The sequence below is a fragment of the Stegodyphus dumicola genome, chromosome 9 (assembly GCF_044657685.1).
Source record: "Stegodyphus dumicola isolate Sdum_Otavi_A_Nest chromosome 9, ASM4465768v1".
Lineage (NCBI taxonomy): Eukaryota > Metazoa > Arthropoda > Arachnida > Araneae > Eresidae > Stegodyphus > Stegodyphus dumicola.
The window spans coordinates 42,033,933-42,053,004 of record NC_140776.1 but is presented as its reverse complement, the minus strand read 5'-3'; the positions used below and the strand labels follow the sequence as shown (position 1 = coordinate 42,053,004).

General features: G+C 30.9%; 1 protein-coding gene across 2 annotated transcripts in view; it reads left to right on the top strand.

The window, feature by feature from the left end:
• LOC118194429 (general transcription factor IIF subunit 1-like) overlaps positions 1-19,072 on the top strand; it is a 56,771-nt gene that overhangs the window by 29,512 nt on the left and 8,187 nt on the right. For both annotated transcript variants that reach the window (XR_015042960.1, XM_085823366.1), the window contains exons 6-8: positions 3,208-3,340; positions 5,811-6,016; positions 16,853-17,046. Coding sequence is in view for 1 of the 2 variants with exons in the window: in XM_085823366.1 (XP_085679492.1) it covers positions 3,208-3,340; positions 5,811-6,016; positions 16,853-17,046 (533 nt within the window). In the remaining variant the exon portion in view is untranslated. The remainder of the gene's footprint in view (positions 1-3,207; positions 3,341-5,810; positions 6,017-16,852; positions 17,047-19,072) is intronic.

Sequence of the window (19,072 nt, the reverse complement as noted above, 5' to 3'; positions counted from 1 at the left end):
CCGATGATTTGGTAAGGAAAGTTGATGAAGCAATTCATGAGAACAGACGCTTCACAATGACAAATCTTTCAGAGGCATTTCCACAAATTTCACTTACTGTTTTGTTCGAAATTGTGTCTGACCGCTTGAATTATCGCAAACTGAAATGCTCACTGATGTTTACAAAACAAAGCGACTTGGTAGTGCCCTGACATTTCTCACGCGGTACAGTGATGAGGGAGAAAACTTTTTAAACCAAATTTTGACAGTGATGAAACTTGGGTGTGTCATTTCACACCAGAATCGAAACAACAATCGATGGAGTGGAGACACACTCATTCTCCGAAAAAACAAAAGTTCAAAGTGACAATGTCATCACAAAAAATCATGTGCACTGTTTTCTGGGATAGGAAAGGCGTTTTGCTTACTGAATTTCTTCCCAGAGGTGAAACCATTAATGCGGCACGATATTATGAGACTTTAACAAAATTAAGGCGTGCCATTCAAAACAAACGAAGAGGTATGCTCAGTAAAGGAATTGTGTTGCTCCATGACAATGCTCGGCCCCATACTGCTGGTGTCACTCAATTGTTAATTCGACAGTTTCATTGGGAGCAGTTCGATCACCCGCCGTACAGCCCGGACTTGGCGCCATCCGACTATCACTTGTTCCTGCACATGAAGCGCGAGCTTGGTGGCAAGCGCTTTGGATCTGATGATGACACGAAAAATGCTGTGGAGTCATGGTTATCGAAACTGGCGGGAAGTTTCTTTGACGATGGTATACAAAAACTGGTCACCCGCTGTGACATGTGTTTGATCATTGGCGGAAACTATGTTGAAAAATAGTTTAAGACATGTATTTTCATGTAAAAATAAAATTGGATTCGAAAAAATTGTTTTACTATTTTTTTTTTTTTTTTCAAAATGGTACTTAGTTTCCGAATACGCCTCGTAAATTCATACTAAGCTGCACAATCTAGTATTCAAAAGATGAGGAAAGTTTGGTAGCAAAAATATTAATAGGTCGTATACAGTATGGAATGAATAGAAAAAGACTATTGACAAAATGCCATTGGTAAAACTCTTCTAGCCAAGAGGGAGAACAACAATTCAAAGAGCCTTAGTGAGGAATGTGACCTCCCTTAACTGCAGTGATTGCATTGCACCATTTATCAGTACTAAATACCAGATTATCTATTAAATTCATGGGGAAAGAGTTCTCTTTTTTCAAAGAGCATCTGTTTCATGCAGCCAGACGTCTCCATAAAGTATGCTTTACATTTTCACTGGAATTTAAATCAAACAAGCATGCTGCATAATCCATTCTATGGAACCTTCACTTTCCAGGGCTTCTCAGCAGCATGAGTCTTGTGTGGCCATGCATTACCATCCATAAAAGCAAAATCAGGGCTGGTAGCCCCCTGAAAGAGACATACCTGGGAGTATAACTTTATCATAGTAGTGATTTCTGATACCTTTCTGATGACCTTTGTCAAAAATGTTAGAGCTGTGTCTCTAACAGTGCTGTTAGAGCTCTGTCTGTCCATTCATCGTAATGCCTCCTCATGCAAGCATCCCAGAATCACCCCAACAGTCTCTTTCTCTGATGTTAGTGGGAGGAAAGAGTTTTCCCTCCTGTATCCATATCAACTGTTGCCAAGAATTGTTTGGCCAACTGAAATGACTCAGTAAAGTGGACATAATTGCACTCATGAGGCGTCCAGTCTTTGTGCACTGTAAACGATGCTATCAGTTGCTTGCAGCATTTAGGACAGACCATTTTTATGAAGATGCCTGGCCACAGTAAACTGGGACACCTGTTATCCAAAGGCCATGCGCAGTTGCTGAGAATGTTGCCTGCTATCTGGTTCCAATATCTCTGTCAATCAATTTCACCTGTAAAGTGAGATATTGGTCATCAGTCACTGTTGTTTTCCTTGGCCAACTGCCACTAACTTTTGTTACAGCTGTACTTGTCCTTTCGAAGGCTTTCCAAGCTCGTGAAACAAAACTTTTATCAATTCCAAACTGTTGGACGGCAAGACATCAAAACTGCAAATCATTTTACCACTTGTAAAGGGGCAGCCTGATGTTTTCTTGTAATGATACTGCAAATAGTATCTCATTTTCACTTGCAGAAGAATGTCTGGAAATGAACCTTCCTTTCATCTTTTTAAGTTGCCTTGCACTGCACATGTTGACTTCTTACATTTTTTTGCCTTAACGTACCTTCTGACGTCAAAATATTTTGCATATGTATCACTTTTTACCAAGTTTACTTTTCGTTGTTAGGATCGCAAAATCCGTTTCATGATTGTATGTTGAAAAATGTATATATATATATATACACATAGATAGATAGATAGAGATATACAGGGCATATCAGTACAATGTTGACAAACTTTCAGGAGAGAGAGAGTACATCTAGAGGATGTGAAATCACATAGGAATGCATAGTCAGAAACACTTTCCTGGCATGGTAGTGACAACACAAAAGTCAAGAAGAAAGGAAATGAGCGAGGTGAGAAAACATGTTTATTATTCAGAGTACAACAAAAACAGCATAAAGAGACAATGATCATCATCAAAGAATGTGTTAAAAAATTACAACCTCTATTCGGGATGCAGATCTTCCATGCGGAGATGTGAGGCCTGCATCATGGTCCGGGGTCATAATTTCGAATACCTTCTTTATCCTAAAAGTTTGTCAATGCTGTACTGATATATTTTGTATATTATTCACTTTACTTTTTGTTATCTATTATGCTATCATTTGTGATTTTCTCATGTTATTTTTAAAGGTTTATAGAAGTACTTGATAATAAATAATGTTGTACGTACATTTAGATTTTGGAAATGTATATGTAGTTTAATGGTTATATATAGTAGTATGCATGTAATATAAAGTTATATGTAATTCAGTTGTTTTATATCTATTTAAATAGAACAAAATATCAAATCACATAGAGGAAAATAATTGCAGTTATCCCTCTGGCTCTTTCTCAGTGTATTTCAAATCAAAATCTTATTACATTAATGTAAATGTATTGAAAAGGGTTCATATTGTTTTACTTTTGATATTTTATTGGGAAAACTATCATTATTTCTAAGATTTACTATTTAAAAGCTGCTATGAAAACTGGAAGTTATTCAAGTGGCTATAATGTTCTGTCATTAATTAAGATTTTTAAAAATAAAATACTAATGTTGCTGTCGTTGTTTTAGGAGAGATAAAGTCTTAAATTACTTTTCCATTATGGTAAGAAAAAGGTTACAAAAAGAAGCTGCTGATGAGGAGGAAGAAGATGGCGAGAAACAAAATAACAAAAAGAAAAATAAGAAACAGCTTAAGGACTTTGTATGTTGTTTTTTATAATTTTTTAACTGGATTAAATTTTAGAATTTCTGAATTTTTTAGAGAAAATTATTGATATGTTTAATTTTAATATATATTTTTTTTTTTTAATCAAAGGGAGACTAATATTTAAAAAGCATTTTTTACCAAGTAATTTTTTTTTTATTTTATGAAGCAGTTTTGTGTTACAAATAAGTAATTTTTATACTATTTTATTATTTGTAGATTCATTTCTCAATATACGCAATTAGTTTGTAATCTTATGAAAGTATTTTACCTTTTCTGCTTCTTCAAAAAGTTGCTAATACAACCTTATAAACAAGTACAGTCAAAAGTCGTTAATTCGGACACCCATAATTCGGAATGATCTATAATCCGGACCTCAAAACTAAAAACTTTCTGCACATGCGCCGCGTTGACACATGCGCATAGGCGTTTACGCGTGCGCGTAAGATCTTTTACGACTGCGCATATGAGTGTGCGCAAGTGCAGAATACGTTTTTGTGTGCGTGTTTTATGTATAATGGACGTATAAGCTAAAATTATCTAATTATCTATTTCAGTTAATGTTAATGATTGCGATGTTCCTTAATTTTCGAATTGGATCCGGCTTATTATTTTTTGCAGACTGTAAGAGCAATTTTATAAAAGTAAGCTTAAACTTTCGATTATATCAAATAGAAGTTCCGATATATATTTGTTAATATGTAAAGGATCTAAAGCGAAAGTATGTTTTGAAATCCGAAATCTGTTTATAAATTTCACGCTGCTCGGCGGGGGGAACGCCGCGGCGAGCGCATAATGAATTGGAAGTTGATCTGTCAGCACTATCCTTATCTTCAGCGCAGATGTTTTTATTTTATTTGGCTTATAATTCCTTACCAAATGTAGTATTTCATCTCGATATGCTCCGTCTTTGATATGATTTAAAACAAGTTCGTCATCATTATAATTCGCTTCCGATAGCGAAGAAAAGTGACAGGGGTTATTGAAAACGAAAAAATTTCGATTGACAAATTAGTCGGTGTTCTTGACACAGCAATTATAGGACTTGAACAGCGGAACTTTGTAACTGAACAAGAAATTATGTCTGTTTAATAGAATTAAAGAGAAAGTATTATCACATGAAACGAAGCAAAACTTAAACAACTTACATTGAAAGAAATGTTTAATAAAGTAAACAAATAAATATTAAGCTTTTTCTTTTTGCAAATTTTGATACCCTTTAGATCATAATTGTTCTTTATTTCATAAATTACGGTTTCATATTTTTAATTTTAGAATTTCTGCATGCCATCTAACGAGATTTAAACTGATGATCTATAATCCGGAAAAATCGATAATCCGGGATCGCCGAAGTCCCGACGAGTCCGGATTAACGACTTTTGACTGTACTATCAAACATTACTTAGGTATTTGGGAAAAAAAGAATGTTTTCTTCATGAAAGTAGGAAATTTTTCCAAATTTGTATAAATAAAAGTTTATTTAGCATACTCATAATATATTTCACTATGATTTAAATTGCTCATAATATTGGCTGTAGTATCTTCATATTCTTGCAAAAGACCCACTAATACCCGAGTGGATAATGCTACTGAATATTAATACTTCATTCTTGGTCACTGTTTTAGGTGCATTGCAGTGCAAATGTTCTGCTGTAATGATTTTGTTTTTACCCAAATCATATAAATCCTTTGTATATTAAATACTAGATTGAGGTACGCATTGAGAGAACTGTAGCCATCTCTTACATGTAAAAGGTGGTCATAAAAAAACTTCCCCAATATATGAACCCATAGTGACCTATCTGCTCAATCAATTGATAGGAAATTTCAGATATTGTTATTTGAAAATATGCGATTATAAGGATTTAAAGCAATAGATTTCTCACAGTTGCAGTTGAAGAAATTTTTTAATTGCAACAACCATTTTTCACCCCCCCTGCACCAGGGTTTGTACGGTTCTTAAAAGTCTTTGATTTTTTCAGTCAATTTTTGGTCCTTAAAAGTGCTTAATTTTGGCCAAAAGCTGCAGAAAAGTTCTTAATTTTAATCTCCTGAAATTTCTGTCTGTTTTTATGGCTGCTATTTTCAGTGTGAATTAGCATTTTGGAGGAATATTTTTGGTGATTCACTGTATTTTATGGGATATAGTTTCAATTTGTTCCTATTTCTAATATAAACAGTGCAATACTGAAGTTTCTGGGCAAGAAGTGAAACATAAAAGCATTTCGAAATTATTTCTTTTTTTCTTCCCCTAAACAACTACTGTACCTACTATGTATTATAGACAGGTAATATATAGTGTGTATATAGATAGATGTCTATATCTGTATATATTATTAGGAATTTTAATAACATGCATTGGGTATAGGAACACATATTTACTGAATGCTTGTGTCATTTTAATGTTTTTTAGCAGATCATTGTAAGTTTCTTTAATTACATAATATTTGCCTATTTATTTTAAAAGAAAATCTCGGATATGGATGATTGGGCCGGAGATTCAAGTGACTCTGAGAAAGATGAAGAAGGTGAAGAGGAGGAAGAGTCATCCAAGAGTGCTAAAAAAGGTAAAGAAAAGAAAAAGAAGGAAAAAGTTGATGATGAAGGTCGTGAAGAAAGTGATGAAGGCGACTTTGATGATAGAGAAGTTGATTATATAACTGGTTCATCAAGGTACGAAATGTGATTCACCATATGTTTTTTAATATAACTAAGAAAATTTGTCTCATAAATATACGATAAAATGCAGGTAAATTAAAAACTTTTATTATTTGTTTATTCATTGGAAAAGGAAATAAAGATGTATAAATAATAATAAACCCTTTTTGATGAATTTTGTGTATATAAAAATATATAAATACATCATGTTTGAAATTGATTTTATATTATATTATTCCAGTTTAATATATCAGTGTTGAATTTTGGTAAAGTGTGTAATATATCAGTGTTGAAGTGTTGAAGTTTATTCTTTGCTTGATAACTATTTGTTATAAATTCTTGATATAAGTAGCCGTGCAAGGGGTGTAGGCCCTTATAACTATTATTTGTGCATCTGTCTTCAATTCTAAGCTGGATGCTGCATTGAGAATGTAAATTAGTACTAAATTAAAAGAATCTGTTCTTAATTGGCATAATACCATTGAGTATATAATTAAATCATATGTTTAATTGTAGCCAGCAGTTGAAAAGACTTAAGAATTTAAAAGAGGAAAAAAAGGAGGGAATAATTTATAGCTCTACTAGTTTTTCATCACATCCGGTTAGTTCATTGAATTTCAGTTTTTAATTTTTAGACTTTGCTAAATAAGTTTCCCAGCAATAAATGAAATTTATTGAATTAAGAAAATTTAAATTAGGCAAATTAAATTCCTTCCTGTAATGATTTTCAGAATAATTTTTCTTGTTAAATTTATTTTGTCTGAATTGTATTTTTTCTTATTAAGTTTTATTGATCTTATTAAATTTCATGTGATCTGAGATGTCTTAGTCTACTGTAGATATTTATATAAAGATTCAAGCAATATTTAATCAGTTAATAATTGCATTTAAATTTTTTAAAATTTAATATGTAGTATGTTACTAAGTTTATCCACTCAGTACTATGTACACTGCACAAGTTGGGACAGTTCTATATCTCCTGTTCTACTGGGCCGATTGACGAAATTTAACTTGCGTTTTTCATGTCTGGAAAGCGCGACTTAGGGTATGTATTAGATTTAAATATAGCATTGTTCTAATATAGATATTTTGACACAAAATCGGATTTTTTCTGAAATGACATGCCAATTTTTTCTATATTTTGATTTTACGACTCAAATTATGCCAAACTGCTAAGTTTTGTAAAAATCGCACAAGGAGTTTTTAAAAAATTAGCTGTCAAAATTTTAGCTCCTCAATGTTAATTGAATTTGGTATATATTTAATCATCTCTCTTTTTTTTATTGAACTTATTTGATTCTTCCTTTCACATTTTGAAATTTAGTTTCATTCCAAATAAAATTCTACCATTTTTTATGATTTGTTTTTTAAAAATTTTATTTTTAAATAACTTCTATAAATTTTTCAAAAAAATTTTTGAATTATAATCTATAAAATTTTTACCATCATATTAAAGTAGATGTATTTCTAAGCAAACCTGCAAAAAATTAGTTTTTTATTCAAAGATATTTATATATTGGCACATATTGGGAATTTATATATTGGCACATTTTGAAATTTGGCATATTTGTTAAAACCAATAATAACATCAAATGTGTTTTTAGGCACTTTGTTAAAATCATTTGGAGATAGGAATGATGTGGCTTTCTTTCCGCTCATGCACAATGTAAAAAGTGAAAAGAAAATAGGTTGCCTTATATTAAGAAGTTCGCTAAGTGAATTATTCTTGGTGCAAACTGAAAAAAAAAAAAAAAAAAAATGCGGCTAGATAAATTTTTGAATTTTCCGTAAATGTAGTACCAAATTTTACAAATTTAATATTTAGTCAAAATTTCAGTTGTAGAAGCAAAATATGGAAAAAATTGGCTTATCCTTTCAGAAAAAGTCTGACTTTCTGTCAAAATAGCTATATTAGAACAATGCTATCTATAAATCTAATACAGTCAAAAGTCTTTAATCCGGACGTCCATAATCGGGAATGATCTGTAATCCGGACCTCAAAGTTGCAAACTTTCTGCACATGCGTAAACGCATGCGCATAATACATTTACTCATGCGCATATGCGTTTATGCATACGCATAATACAGGGTTCGTATGGTCCTTAAAAGTCCTCAGATTTTTTGGAATCAATTTTTAGTCCGTAAAAGTCCTTAATTTTGGCCAAAATCAGCAAAAGGTCCTTAATTTTAATCATCTGAAATTTCTGTCTGTTTTTACAACTGCCATGTTGAATGTAAATTAATATTTTAGAGTAATATTTTTGGCGATTCACTGACATATATGGTATATGGTTATCTTTTGAATGGGTTCATAGGTTGTTTCTATTTCTAATATAAATGATGGGATACTCGAGGTTCTGAGCAAGAAGTGAAACATAAGCATAACAAAATTCAATTTTTCTAATAAAGAGCCTTTAAACAACTTTTCGCTTTTGGTGATGGAAATTCTTTTATTAAACGGTTCTCGACTTATCAAAATTTTGGCGATTTTAAAATCAGTTTCTATAGAAAATTTTTAATTACTAAATCTGAGAATTTTTCGACGATTTTTTAAAACATCATAAGATTGATAAATTTTATTAAAATAATGGTAATATATTGACATTATATTAAATAAACATTAAAATAAAACATTTTTATTTTCCACTGTCATATTATAAAGTTTCATTTTGGCAACTTATTATACAATATTTTGAATCTGAAAAATAAGGCATAATGCTATAAAGCACAATTTACGAAACAGCTCTTAGCAAAAGCAAAATTATCTATGTAATTAATTAAAAAGTCTTCTTTTTAATATTTTCATAGTAAGAGTTTTTCCCATGTATTAGAGTATTCGTCTCAGAGTATTTAGAATTCTCAGAATATGCATCAGTTTTCTCTATAAAATTAATTTTACACTTTTTTCCTCTCTTTTTTTTTCCAAATTATTTCTGGCCTTTTGCTGTTACAGAATACAGAATTGGTAGGGATAATTTTTCTGTAGGATTTTAGACACTGCAGCTTGGAAAGTTTAGAAGGATTTGAAGGCAAGATTTATAGAGCCACGATTCTAGAAGATTCGAGAAATATGTGACAAAATGAAAAATGTTTCCATGGTATCGACACGTAATGGATGTATTTTATAGAAAGTTTGCAATGAATTTCTTACTTTTGAGAGAACATCTGGAAGAACAATGAAAAGATAATATTTGAATGTTTTACTTCTGATGCTAGAATCTTAACATGTTTGTCTTCCCTTATTCTCTCTACTTTTCACTAAACACAAGCATGGAAAATATCAAAAATGCATCTAATCTTATCACATGGGCAGGCATAGTAGAAAGGGATTTTTTTTATTAATAAAGTAATTGAAAACCTATAATTTAAAACAGTCATCTAATAATGTCTTAATGCATCATACACATAGCTGGCACTAGGCATCTCCCACCTGATGCAATCTATGTGGATCCTAAATTCTGCTGTCTAGTGCCTTTCTAAAATTTGCTTCATATGCCTGCTCTAAATTCTAAAAATTCTGCCACATCAGCTCTGTAACTGGCCTTTACCATATATATTTCATATTTCTTCTGAATATTCATATTACTAAAGAAAAAAAACTAGCCACTTTTTCTGTACATTCTAAATGCAATTAGTGTTTTTTAGAATAACAGAAATCCTTAATTAAATCCAAAAATTCTAAAATGAAAAGGAAACATTTTTAAGAAAGAAATTGAATACGTAAAGAAAATTATTCTTCAAAGATATATGCAGTTATTACTATGTAAATTACCCAATTATTTATGATTTCAGCCTTTACTATAATTTCTCATTTCTATTTCCTCATATGATAGAGTTACTGAGCCAGATTAAATTAAAATTAAATTGTATAATCTTTGACCACTAGTCCACATTTTTAGTTTGAATTTGACTGTTTTTGTTTAATTATATCACTGTGAGCTGTAATTGATTTTGTTAGCATCAGAACATGCCTTTATCTTTTAAGTTCTTTTTAAATAAGAGGGTTATACTGTAGTTACTTTCAGACATAGTGATAATATTCTTCACGTCTGTCGGATGTTTTGGACTATTTAACTTTTACCAGATCAAGTAAACTCTCATAAGTACATTGTGGAGAGGTTGACAAGTTAGGAGATAAAGCACACAGAAACTAGCAAGAGCATTGGTTTGCATATTGAAACAAATCTCTTAATTGTTAGAAAAGAAGCTTAAAGAGAAGGAAATCAATATAAACTAGCCAAAATGTCTGGAAAGGCTTCAAATTAAAATGATGGATAAGTATTTTGTTGAGTGTTGTTGTTACAAAACATAAATGTTTTGTAGCTTTTAATGTGTAATTATCCTAAGAATGTCATAAATTGCATGTATTTTAAACTGTGAAATTTTATTAGATTTTGATTTTAGCAGGGCTTTTTTAACAAATATTGTTAAAAAATAAAATTTAATAGTGTCCATCTAAATCCATAATTACTAAGTTTATTAAACTACTTAATTTGATTATTTATAACCAACTGTTTGCCCTTAAAAAGCCTTTCACTAACACTCCCTGTGGTCACAAGGTAAACTACAAAAATGTAAAAATTCAAGTAAAACTTTCTCTTTGCATCTAGTCAGACTTAAAATAATACAAAACAACTGATCACCTGTGGTGCTTTAATGGCTTATTGGAAACCTAAAGTATATTAACTGGGTTACAATCCCTGGAACTCTACATGAAGCTATGACACTAACTGCATCAAAAAGAGCCTGACTGACTTTCAACACTTGCCAACCGTGCCTACATCAGGACTTTCAGGTTTGTTCAAATCAGCAGGTCTCTCTAAAGTTTATTTTATTCTCAAACTTATTAATAATTATGTTAATTAATTCATGTTTAGTAATAATGTTTACTACTTAGGGATCGATTTTATTTTTAAGATGGTATTACAAAAGTGAAATTCAGGCATAGATAATATTTTAAATTGAATTTATTCAGTTTTCATTTGCTCATAGGTCCTTAATTTTTTTCATTGATGGTCCTTAAAAGTACTTAATTTCTGTGTGCAGAAATGTGTACGAACCCTGTAATATGTTTACTTACACATGCTCCTTTAATGTATAATGGATGGTATAACAAGTTTCTTAAGAATCCTTAGATTTTTTGGAATCTATTTTTGGTCCTTAAAAGTCCTTAATTTTGGCCAAAATCAGCAAAAGGTCCTTAATGTTAATCATCTGAAATTTCTGTCTGTTTTTACGGCTGCTATTTTGAGTGTGAATTAGCATTTTGGAGGAATATTTTTGGCGATTGACTGATGTATATATGGTTATCTTTTGAATGGGTTCATGAGTTATAATTTGTTTCTATTTCTAATATAAATGATGGATACTTGAGTTTCTAAGCAAGAAATGAAAAATAAGCATTTTGAAATTAATTTTCTCTAATAAAGAACTCTTAAGCTATTACTTCATTAAAAAATTGTTACCATTATTTCATTAAAATAATGGTAATATATTGAAATTATATTTAAAAAATAACATTAAAATAAAACATTTTTATTTTTCGCTGTCATTTATAAAATTTAATTTTGGCAACTTATCATTTATAAAATTTAATTTTAACAACAACAAATTATACAATATTTTGAATCTGAAAAATAAACAAGGTATAATGCTATAAAGCACAATTTACGAAACAGCTCTTAGCAAAAGCAAAATGAGCTATGTAATTAATTAAAAATGTCTTCTTTTTAATTTTTTCATAGTAAGAGTTTTTCCTGTGTAATTGTTTCAGAATATTAAAATTCTCAGAATATGCATCAGTCTTCTCTATAAAATTAATTTTATAGAGAGGACTTTTTCCCTCTCTTTTTCTTTCCCCCCCCCCAAAAAATATTTCTGCCTTTTTGCTGTTACAGAATTGGTACCGATAATTTTTCTTGAATATTTTAGACATTGCAACTTGAAAGTTTAGAAGGATTTGAAGGCAAGATTTATAGAGCCACGATTTTAGAAGATTCGAGAAATATGTGACAAAATGAAAAATGTTTCCATGGTATCGACACGTAATGGATGTATTTTATAGAAAGTTTGCAATGAATTTCTTACTTTTGAGAGAACATCTGGAAGAACAATGAAAAGATAATATTTGAATGTTTTACTTCCGATACTAGAATCTTAACATGTTAATCTTCCCTTTATTTTCTCTACTTTTTACTAGACACAAGCATGGAAAATATCAAAAATGCTTGTAATCTTATCACATGGGCAGGCATTATAGAAAGGGATTTTTTTTATTAATAAAGTAATTGAAAACCTATAATTTAAAACAGTCATCTAATAATGTCTTAATGCATCATACACATAGCTGGCACTAGGCATCTCCCACCTGATGCAATCTATGTGGATCCTAAATTCTGCTGTCTAGTGCCTTTCTAAAATTTGCTTCATATGCCTGCTCTAAATTCTAAAAGTTTTGCCATTTCTAGATTTTGTTGTTCGGTGTGTCACTAAATTCTAAAAATTCTGCCGCGTTATCTCTGTAACCAGCCTTTATCATATATATTTCATATTTCTTCTGAGTGTTCATATTGCTAAAATAAAATTAGTCGCATTTTCTGAACATTCTAAATGCATTTAGTGTTTTTTAGAATAACAGAAATTCTTAATTAAATCCAAAAATTCTAAAATAAAAAGGAAACATGTTTAAGAAAGAATTTGAGTATATGAAGAAATTATTCTTCAAAGATATGTGCAGTTATTATGTAAATTACTCAATTGTTTATGATTACTATAATGTCCCATTTCTGTTTCCTCATATGATAGAGTTACTGAGCCAGATTAAATTAAAATTAAATTTTATAATCTTTGACTGCACACTTTTAGTTTGAATTTGACTGATCTTGTTTAATTACGTCACCGGGAGCTGTAATTGATTTTGTTAGTATCAGAACATACCTTTATGTTCTAAGTTCTTTTTAACTAAGAAGCTTATTTAAACCTTTGTCTGATATTATAGGTTTTTTCAGACATAGTGATAATATGCTTCACGTCTGTCAGAGGTTTTGGACTATTAACTTTTACCAGATCAAGTAAACCCTCATAGGTACATTGTAGGGAGGTTGACAAGTTAGTAGATAAAGCACACAGAAACTAGCGAGAGCATTGGTTTGCACATTGAGACAAATCTGTAATTGTTAGAAAAAATACTTAAAGAGAAGGAAATTGATATAAACTAGCCAAAATGTCTGGGAAGGCTTCGAATTAAAATGACGGATAAATATTTTATTGAGTGTTGTAGTTACAAAACATAAATGTTTTGTAGCTTTTAATGTGTAATTATTCTAATATTGTTTAAGAATCAATGTCATAAATTACATGTATTTTAAACTGTGAAATTTTATTAGATTTTGATTTTAATAGGGCTTTTTTAACAAATATTGTTAAAAAATAAAATTTAATAGTGTCATGTAAATCCATAATGACCAAGATTATCAAATACTTAATTTAATTATTTATAACTAACTGCATACTCTTAAAAATTATCTCTACATCTTAAAGCAAGTTATTGCCTTTCAATAATACTCATTCTGGTCACAAGATAAAATACGAAAATATAACAATTCAAGTAAAACTTATTCTTTGCATCTACTGAGACTTAAAATAATAGAAAACAACTAATCACCTCTGATGCTTTAATGCCTTATTGGAACCTTAAAGTATATTAACTGGGTTACAAACCCTCGAACTCTACATGAAGCTACGACACTAACTGCATCAAGCGGAGCCTGACTAACTTTTAACACTTGCCAACCATGCCTACGTCAGGCCTTTCAGCTTTGTTCTAATCAGCAGATCTCTCTCTAGACAAGCAGCAGAGTGACAACATTCAGTCTTTTGTTCTGAATCATGCTGATAATGATCTTACTTATGATTTTAACCTATGCCATTTGACATAAAATCTACCTGCTACTAAACCTCTAGACTGACCAAGTATGTAACAAAATGAGACATTAAAAAAACCAACATAAAGCTAACTGTTAGTAAAACGTAAATGCCACTTATCTTCTTTCAAATATGACCAACTATTATAAGATATTTAATGCTACTTGATAAATTGCATAAAGTTTGTTTTATTCTCAAACTTATTAAATAATTATGTTCATTAATTCATGTTTAGTAATACTGCATACTACTTAGGGATCTATTTTATTTTTAGGATGATGTTACAAAAGTGAAATTCAGGCTTAAATAATATTTTTAATTGAATTTATTCAGTTCTCATTTGCTCATAGGTCCCTAATTTTTACTTCCTTGTACGAAGTAAAAAGGAAATATTGTAATCGCGAAAAGCTTCAGGCAGCATATTTCAACGAAAATATCCACTTTGACCACTTTCGAATGCAATTTAACGATGTTTTTGCGTGATATCTGTACGTAAGGAGAGAATTAAAGGCTATTTTCCTCCAAAAAAACTAAAAAACTCCTTTAAAATGAATTCTGAAGAGAATTTTTCGTGGCGTCTGTACGAACGTATGTACATACGTATCTCGCATAACTCAAAAACGAGTAGCCTCAGAATTTTGAAATTTTGTATATAAGACTACTATAACCTATAACATATAGATGTGCACCTCATATTTTGGTTTCAATCGGCTGCGCCAAACGTATATAAATATATTTATAAATATATCCACTCTGTTACCCAGATCAGTGATCTCAGTTTCTTTAGTCTTATATGTTTGTAAATTGTACATTTTTTGTTTTAAAAATGATTGAAGTATGTTGTTTTTATCTTCCGGTTAAGGGTTTTATGCCTTTAGTAAATCTGTATGCAATATTTTTAGAATTATCAATAATTTAAAATTGTTTAAGTGCCGCTAAGCCTAATTTGACGGCGGCCATTGCTCTTGTTTACATTTGAAACAGCTGAGTAGCAGATTTGTTACCAATCTAGAGAAACAGCTTCGCAACAACAAAGATAACGCCTTCATTTATTATTTAAATCATGCTTAATCCTTTCTTGCATTTTTTCGAGGAAATAAGCGTTTAAGGTTTACTTCGTAATTTTTAATACAGATATTTTGACTTTTTATGCATTTTTGCCTTGTCGCAAAGTGAAAACTGAATTAATTGAATGAGAAATACTCAATCGTCTGTGAAAAACTGTTTCTTTTTTTGTTTTGTTTGCTTAATTTCTTTTATACATAGTTCTAGCTTTATTATAATATTTGAATAGAGCATGTGGCAACGGTTAGATAATTCTTTAAATGATATAAATTTTGTGCATTCTGAGTTATAATATGAACGAAACATAATACTGTTAAGTAAACCTAATGCCAGAGTGTCGCTGTGGTAAACAAAGTGAATTTTAAAGAATGCATTTATTCTATTGTGGTTTATGTGCTGTCGGCGAAGTAGGTTTAATTTAATCTAATAAGTTTAAATGAAATGCAAGAAAAAATGTGTATAATTTAATATTCCGTACAAGGAAGTCATGTGGTGTACATATCAGATTTTTTTCATTAATGGTTCTTAAAAGTACTTAATTTCCATGTGCAGAAATGTGTACGAACCCTGTATAAGCTAAGCTAAAATTATCTATTTCAGTTAATGTTGCAGATTGCATTGTTCCTTAATCTTCTAATTGGATCCGGCTTATTATTTTTTGCGGACTGTTAGAGCAATTTTATAAAAGTAAGCTTGAACTTTCGATTATGTCAAAAAGAATTTCCGATTCTGGAGCTGCCAAAGGATCTAAAAAGTGAAAGCATGTTTCGATGTCCATCAAACAAAAACTGGAATTGCTGCAAAAAAAAATGGATAAAGGCATATTCTTTGTTTCCTGTCGTGCTTTCGAGACATGAAAAACACAATTTGAATTTCATCAGTTGGCCCAGTAGAACAGGATATATAGAACTGTACCTCCTTTTTGTGTGTGTGTGTGTGCAGTGTACATTATTTATTTATTTTATTTTCATTGTATTTAAATGTACTTTGATAAATATTTCTTTCGTTACTCTGGATTTTTTTCAGTATAAAAGTGTAAGTAAATTTAAAAAAATAAATTAGCCATAGAACATAAAATTTAGAATAGCTAATCAAATGGCGGTTATATTTTACATCACAATATAACTACAAGTAGTTCGATACCAGAACCATCCATTATAAAATGAGATAATGTCAGTTTCGAGTTCCTTTGAAATTTTGTCACCATGCAGCGTGACAACCTCCTGTTTTCCTGGCATATCTTGTGATTTTAAAGATTTCAAAGTTGGCAGTTGTACTAACTGTTAAGACTTTTGATAGTGAGATTCTGGTTAAATAAATTTTGACTAGTAAATAATAGCCTTTGTTAAAATAATCCCAATGTCATTAGTGTTAAAATAAACTTTATGTATTCAAAATTTCACACGTACCTAACCTTCATCCTTAAAATTTGCATTTTCAGATGATTTGAGAAGTTTTATTGGCATATTTAAATTGATAGCTAGCAAATTTTTAATCTGTTATCATTATATTGATAAAGAAATTTTATTGTTAATTAATAAAGTGTGACTAATTCAGAAGTAAAACAACAAAAATCAGCATTATATTTTCAAAATTTTCACAGTTTCACAGCCAATAAAATTCTGTGAAAATTTTGAAAATATAATGCTGATTTTTGTTGTTTGACTTCTGAATTAGTATTTGTTTGGCGTGTTATTGTGTCTTAATAATGTGTGTTTAATAAAATTTTCCATTTTGTATGAATTATGATCAATTTATAAATAAAATTTCAAGTAGTAATTTTTTTAAACAGTGGTTAATGTAACTAAATAAAATATATGTACTCTGTTTCAATCTTCAAAAATGAAAGTTTTTACTTTACAGCTCTGAAGCAGAGTTAGAAGATGAGAAAATTAATCGTGAATTGAAAGGTGTTGAGGATGAAGAGGCACTTCGAAAACTTGATGCATCCGAAGATGAAGAAGAAAATGAAGAAAATAAGGAAACAGAAGAAAATCCTGAGCAAGAAAAATCTCCTGAAGTGCAGAAAACAAAAAAACAAAAGAAAGAAGAAAAAGGTGGTTTGTTATGAACTATAATAATTTAAATATATTTTTTGCATGTTTAGCATAAAATGATTGCATTTATAATTATATTACAAATGTTTTGTGTTATTTTGTTTATATGTGTTTATTATAAATATTCTTCTATGTAAGGCTAGAAAGACATTTATTAGAAGTTCCATATCAATACATGTTAGTTTGTTCCTATTTCAGTAAGTGTTGTTCCAATAAAATTTTGTAAATTATTTATAAGTAATTCAGTAAATTATAAATAAAAATAATTCAATAAATGTAGATTGTAACAAAGTATATATCAGGTAACCAAAAAAGTTCATGCAGTTTTTATCACTCATCAAAAACAGCTCACAAAAATTTTAAACACCCAGTTTATTCTTCAGAACAATCACTGTTAGCTTCAATTACATTGCTCCCAACAACACACAAGCTTATAAATGTCCTTTTAAAAAAAAGCCTTTTTTATCGAGTCAAAAAATGTGTACTTTTTGACATCTGCACATTTTCAGATTTGCTGTTCCTGCTGTTGGTAATCCATGGCCAAAAAGAGGTAATAGTCCGTTGGAGCGATGCCAAGGAATAGGGTGGCTGAGGCAGTACTTCCCAGCCCAGTGTTTTGATTACATCTTTGGTTGCTTTTGCCGTATGAGATCTGGCATAATCGTGGAGGAGGTGAACTCCTTTTCTGTTGATTAGTGCTGGCTGCTTCTAGACCAGTGCAGCTAAAACCCTTTTCAGTTGTGACAAGTAGACCTCGGCTGTTATGGTTTTATGGCTTTCTAAGTATTTATAGGGAACTATGTCATCGCTGTCCCACCAAACACACAACATTACCTTCTTTTGGTGAATATCTGCTTAACGGCCAATGAGATCAAACTACAAGCTGACCATTCCTCTTCTGTTTCCTCTTCTGGTTATAATACATGATCTGTTTTTCATCACATAACAAGATATAGTCCAGGAATGAAGCTTTGTTCTGGCATGATAGCTATGACAAGCAGGTGTTCAACGATTGGAACTTGTTTTCATCTGGCAGGACATGAGGAACCCACTTTCTTAGTTTCCATGTCATATCAAGGTTAGGAAGATGTGATTGAATGGTTTCGTGCAAATACTCCAAACCTGTGTGTAAGCTCTTAGCAGGTTTGATAAGGATTCTGCTTAATTTCCTACTCTAGCTGGACTTTTTGAGAGTGGATTGATGACCAACACAAGACCTGTCTTCAAGGCTCTTTTCTCCAGAAGGAAATTGGCTGAATATCTTCTTAGCAGCTCGTTCATACACTGATATATCTCCAAATGCAGAGCATATTCTTAGAGCGACCTCTGCAACTTTGTTTCCTAATTTGTTTCTAGTGACATGTTCTTTTGAAGACAGTGCTTCCTATAATACTGATAGCAAAACATTTGATACACTGAATAACTCTATTGAATAAGGTTTGAAAGGAATCTAAACATCGTGTCATCAGAATGAATTTGTCCGTACTAACATGCCAAAAGTAACTGTTCTAAAAAAATGCACGAACTTTCTTGTTTACCTGGTAGTATCAAATATATTTATTGATGCTAACACCAAGCAAGTGCAGTATGAAATCAGAGATCCAGAATTGTCAGGTTTGGTTTAATTATGGCAAAGCACTCGAGGACTATCTGCCTAAAGGGACCAATGCCTTCATGAAGGACTTTGTAAGAAAAACTGCCTTGTATATACACATTACACAAGAATTGGCAGGACTTCTGCAGTTCTGGAATTTAGGTCATTAGTTTAAATCTAAAAAGAAGAGATGTAAAAATTCCATCATTTGGGCTTTATGTTAAGTCAGATATAAAAATGCCCCCCTTCCACACACATACAGAACTACTTAGACACCAAAAGTGTGTCAGCATCAATCAATGTATTATCATTTGCCACTTCGGACTTCCTAGTCAGCAGTGACTTGAATGTGACTTGTAGGAATCTCAATTAGTCAGGATAAAAATCATATTTAGGGCACAGCTGCTTCTTTTGAGTATTATATTTATCTTT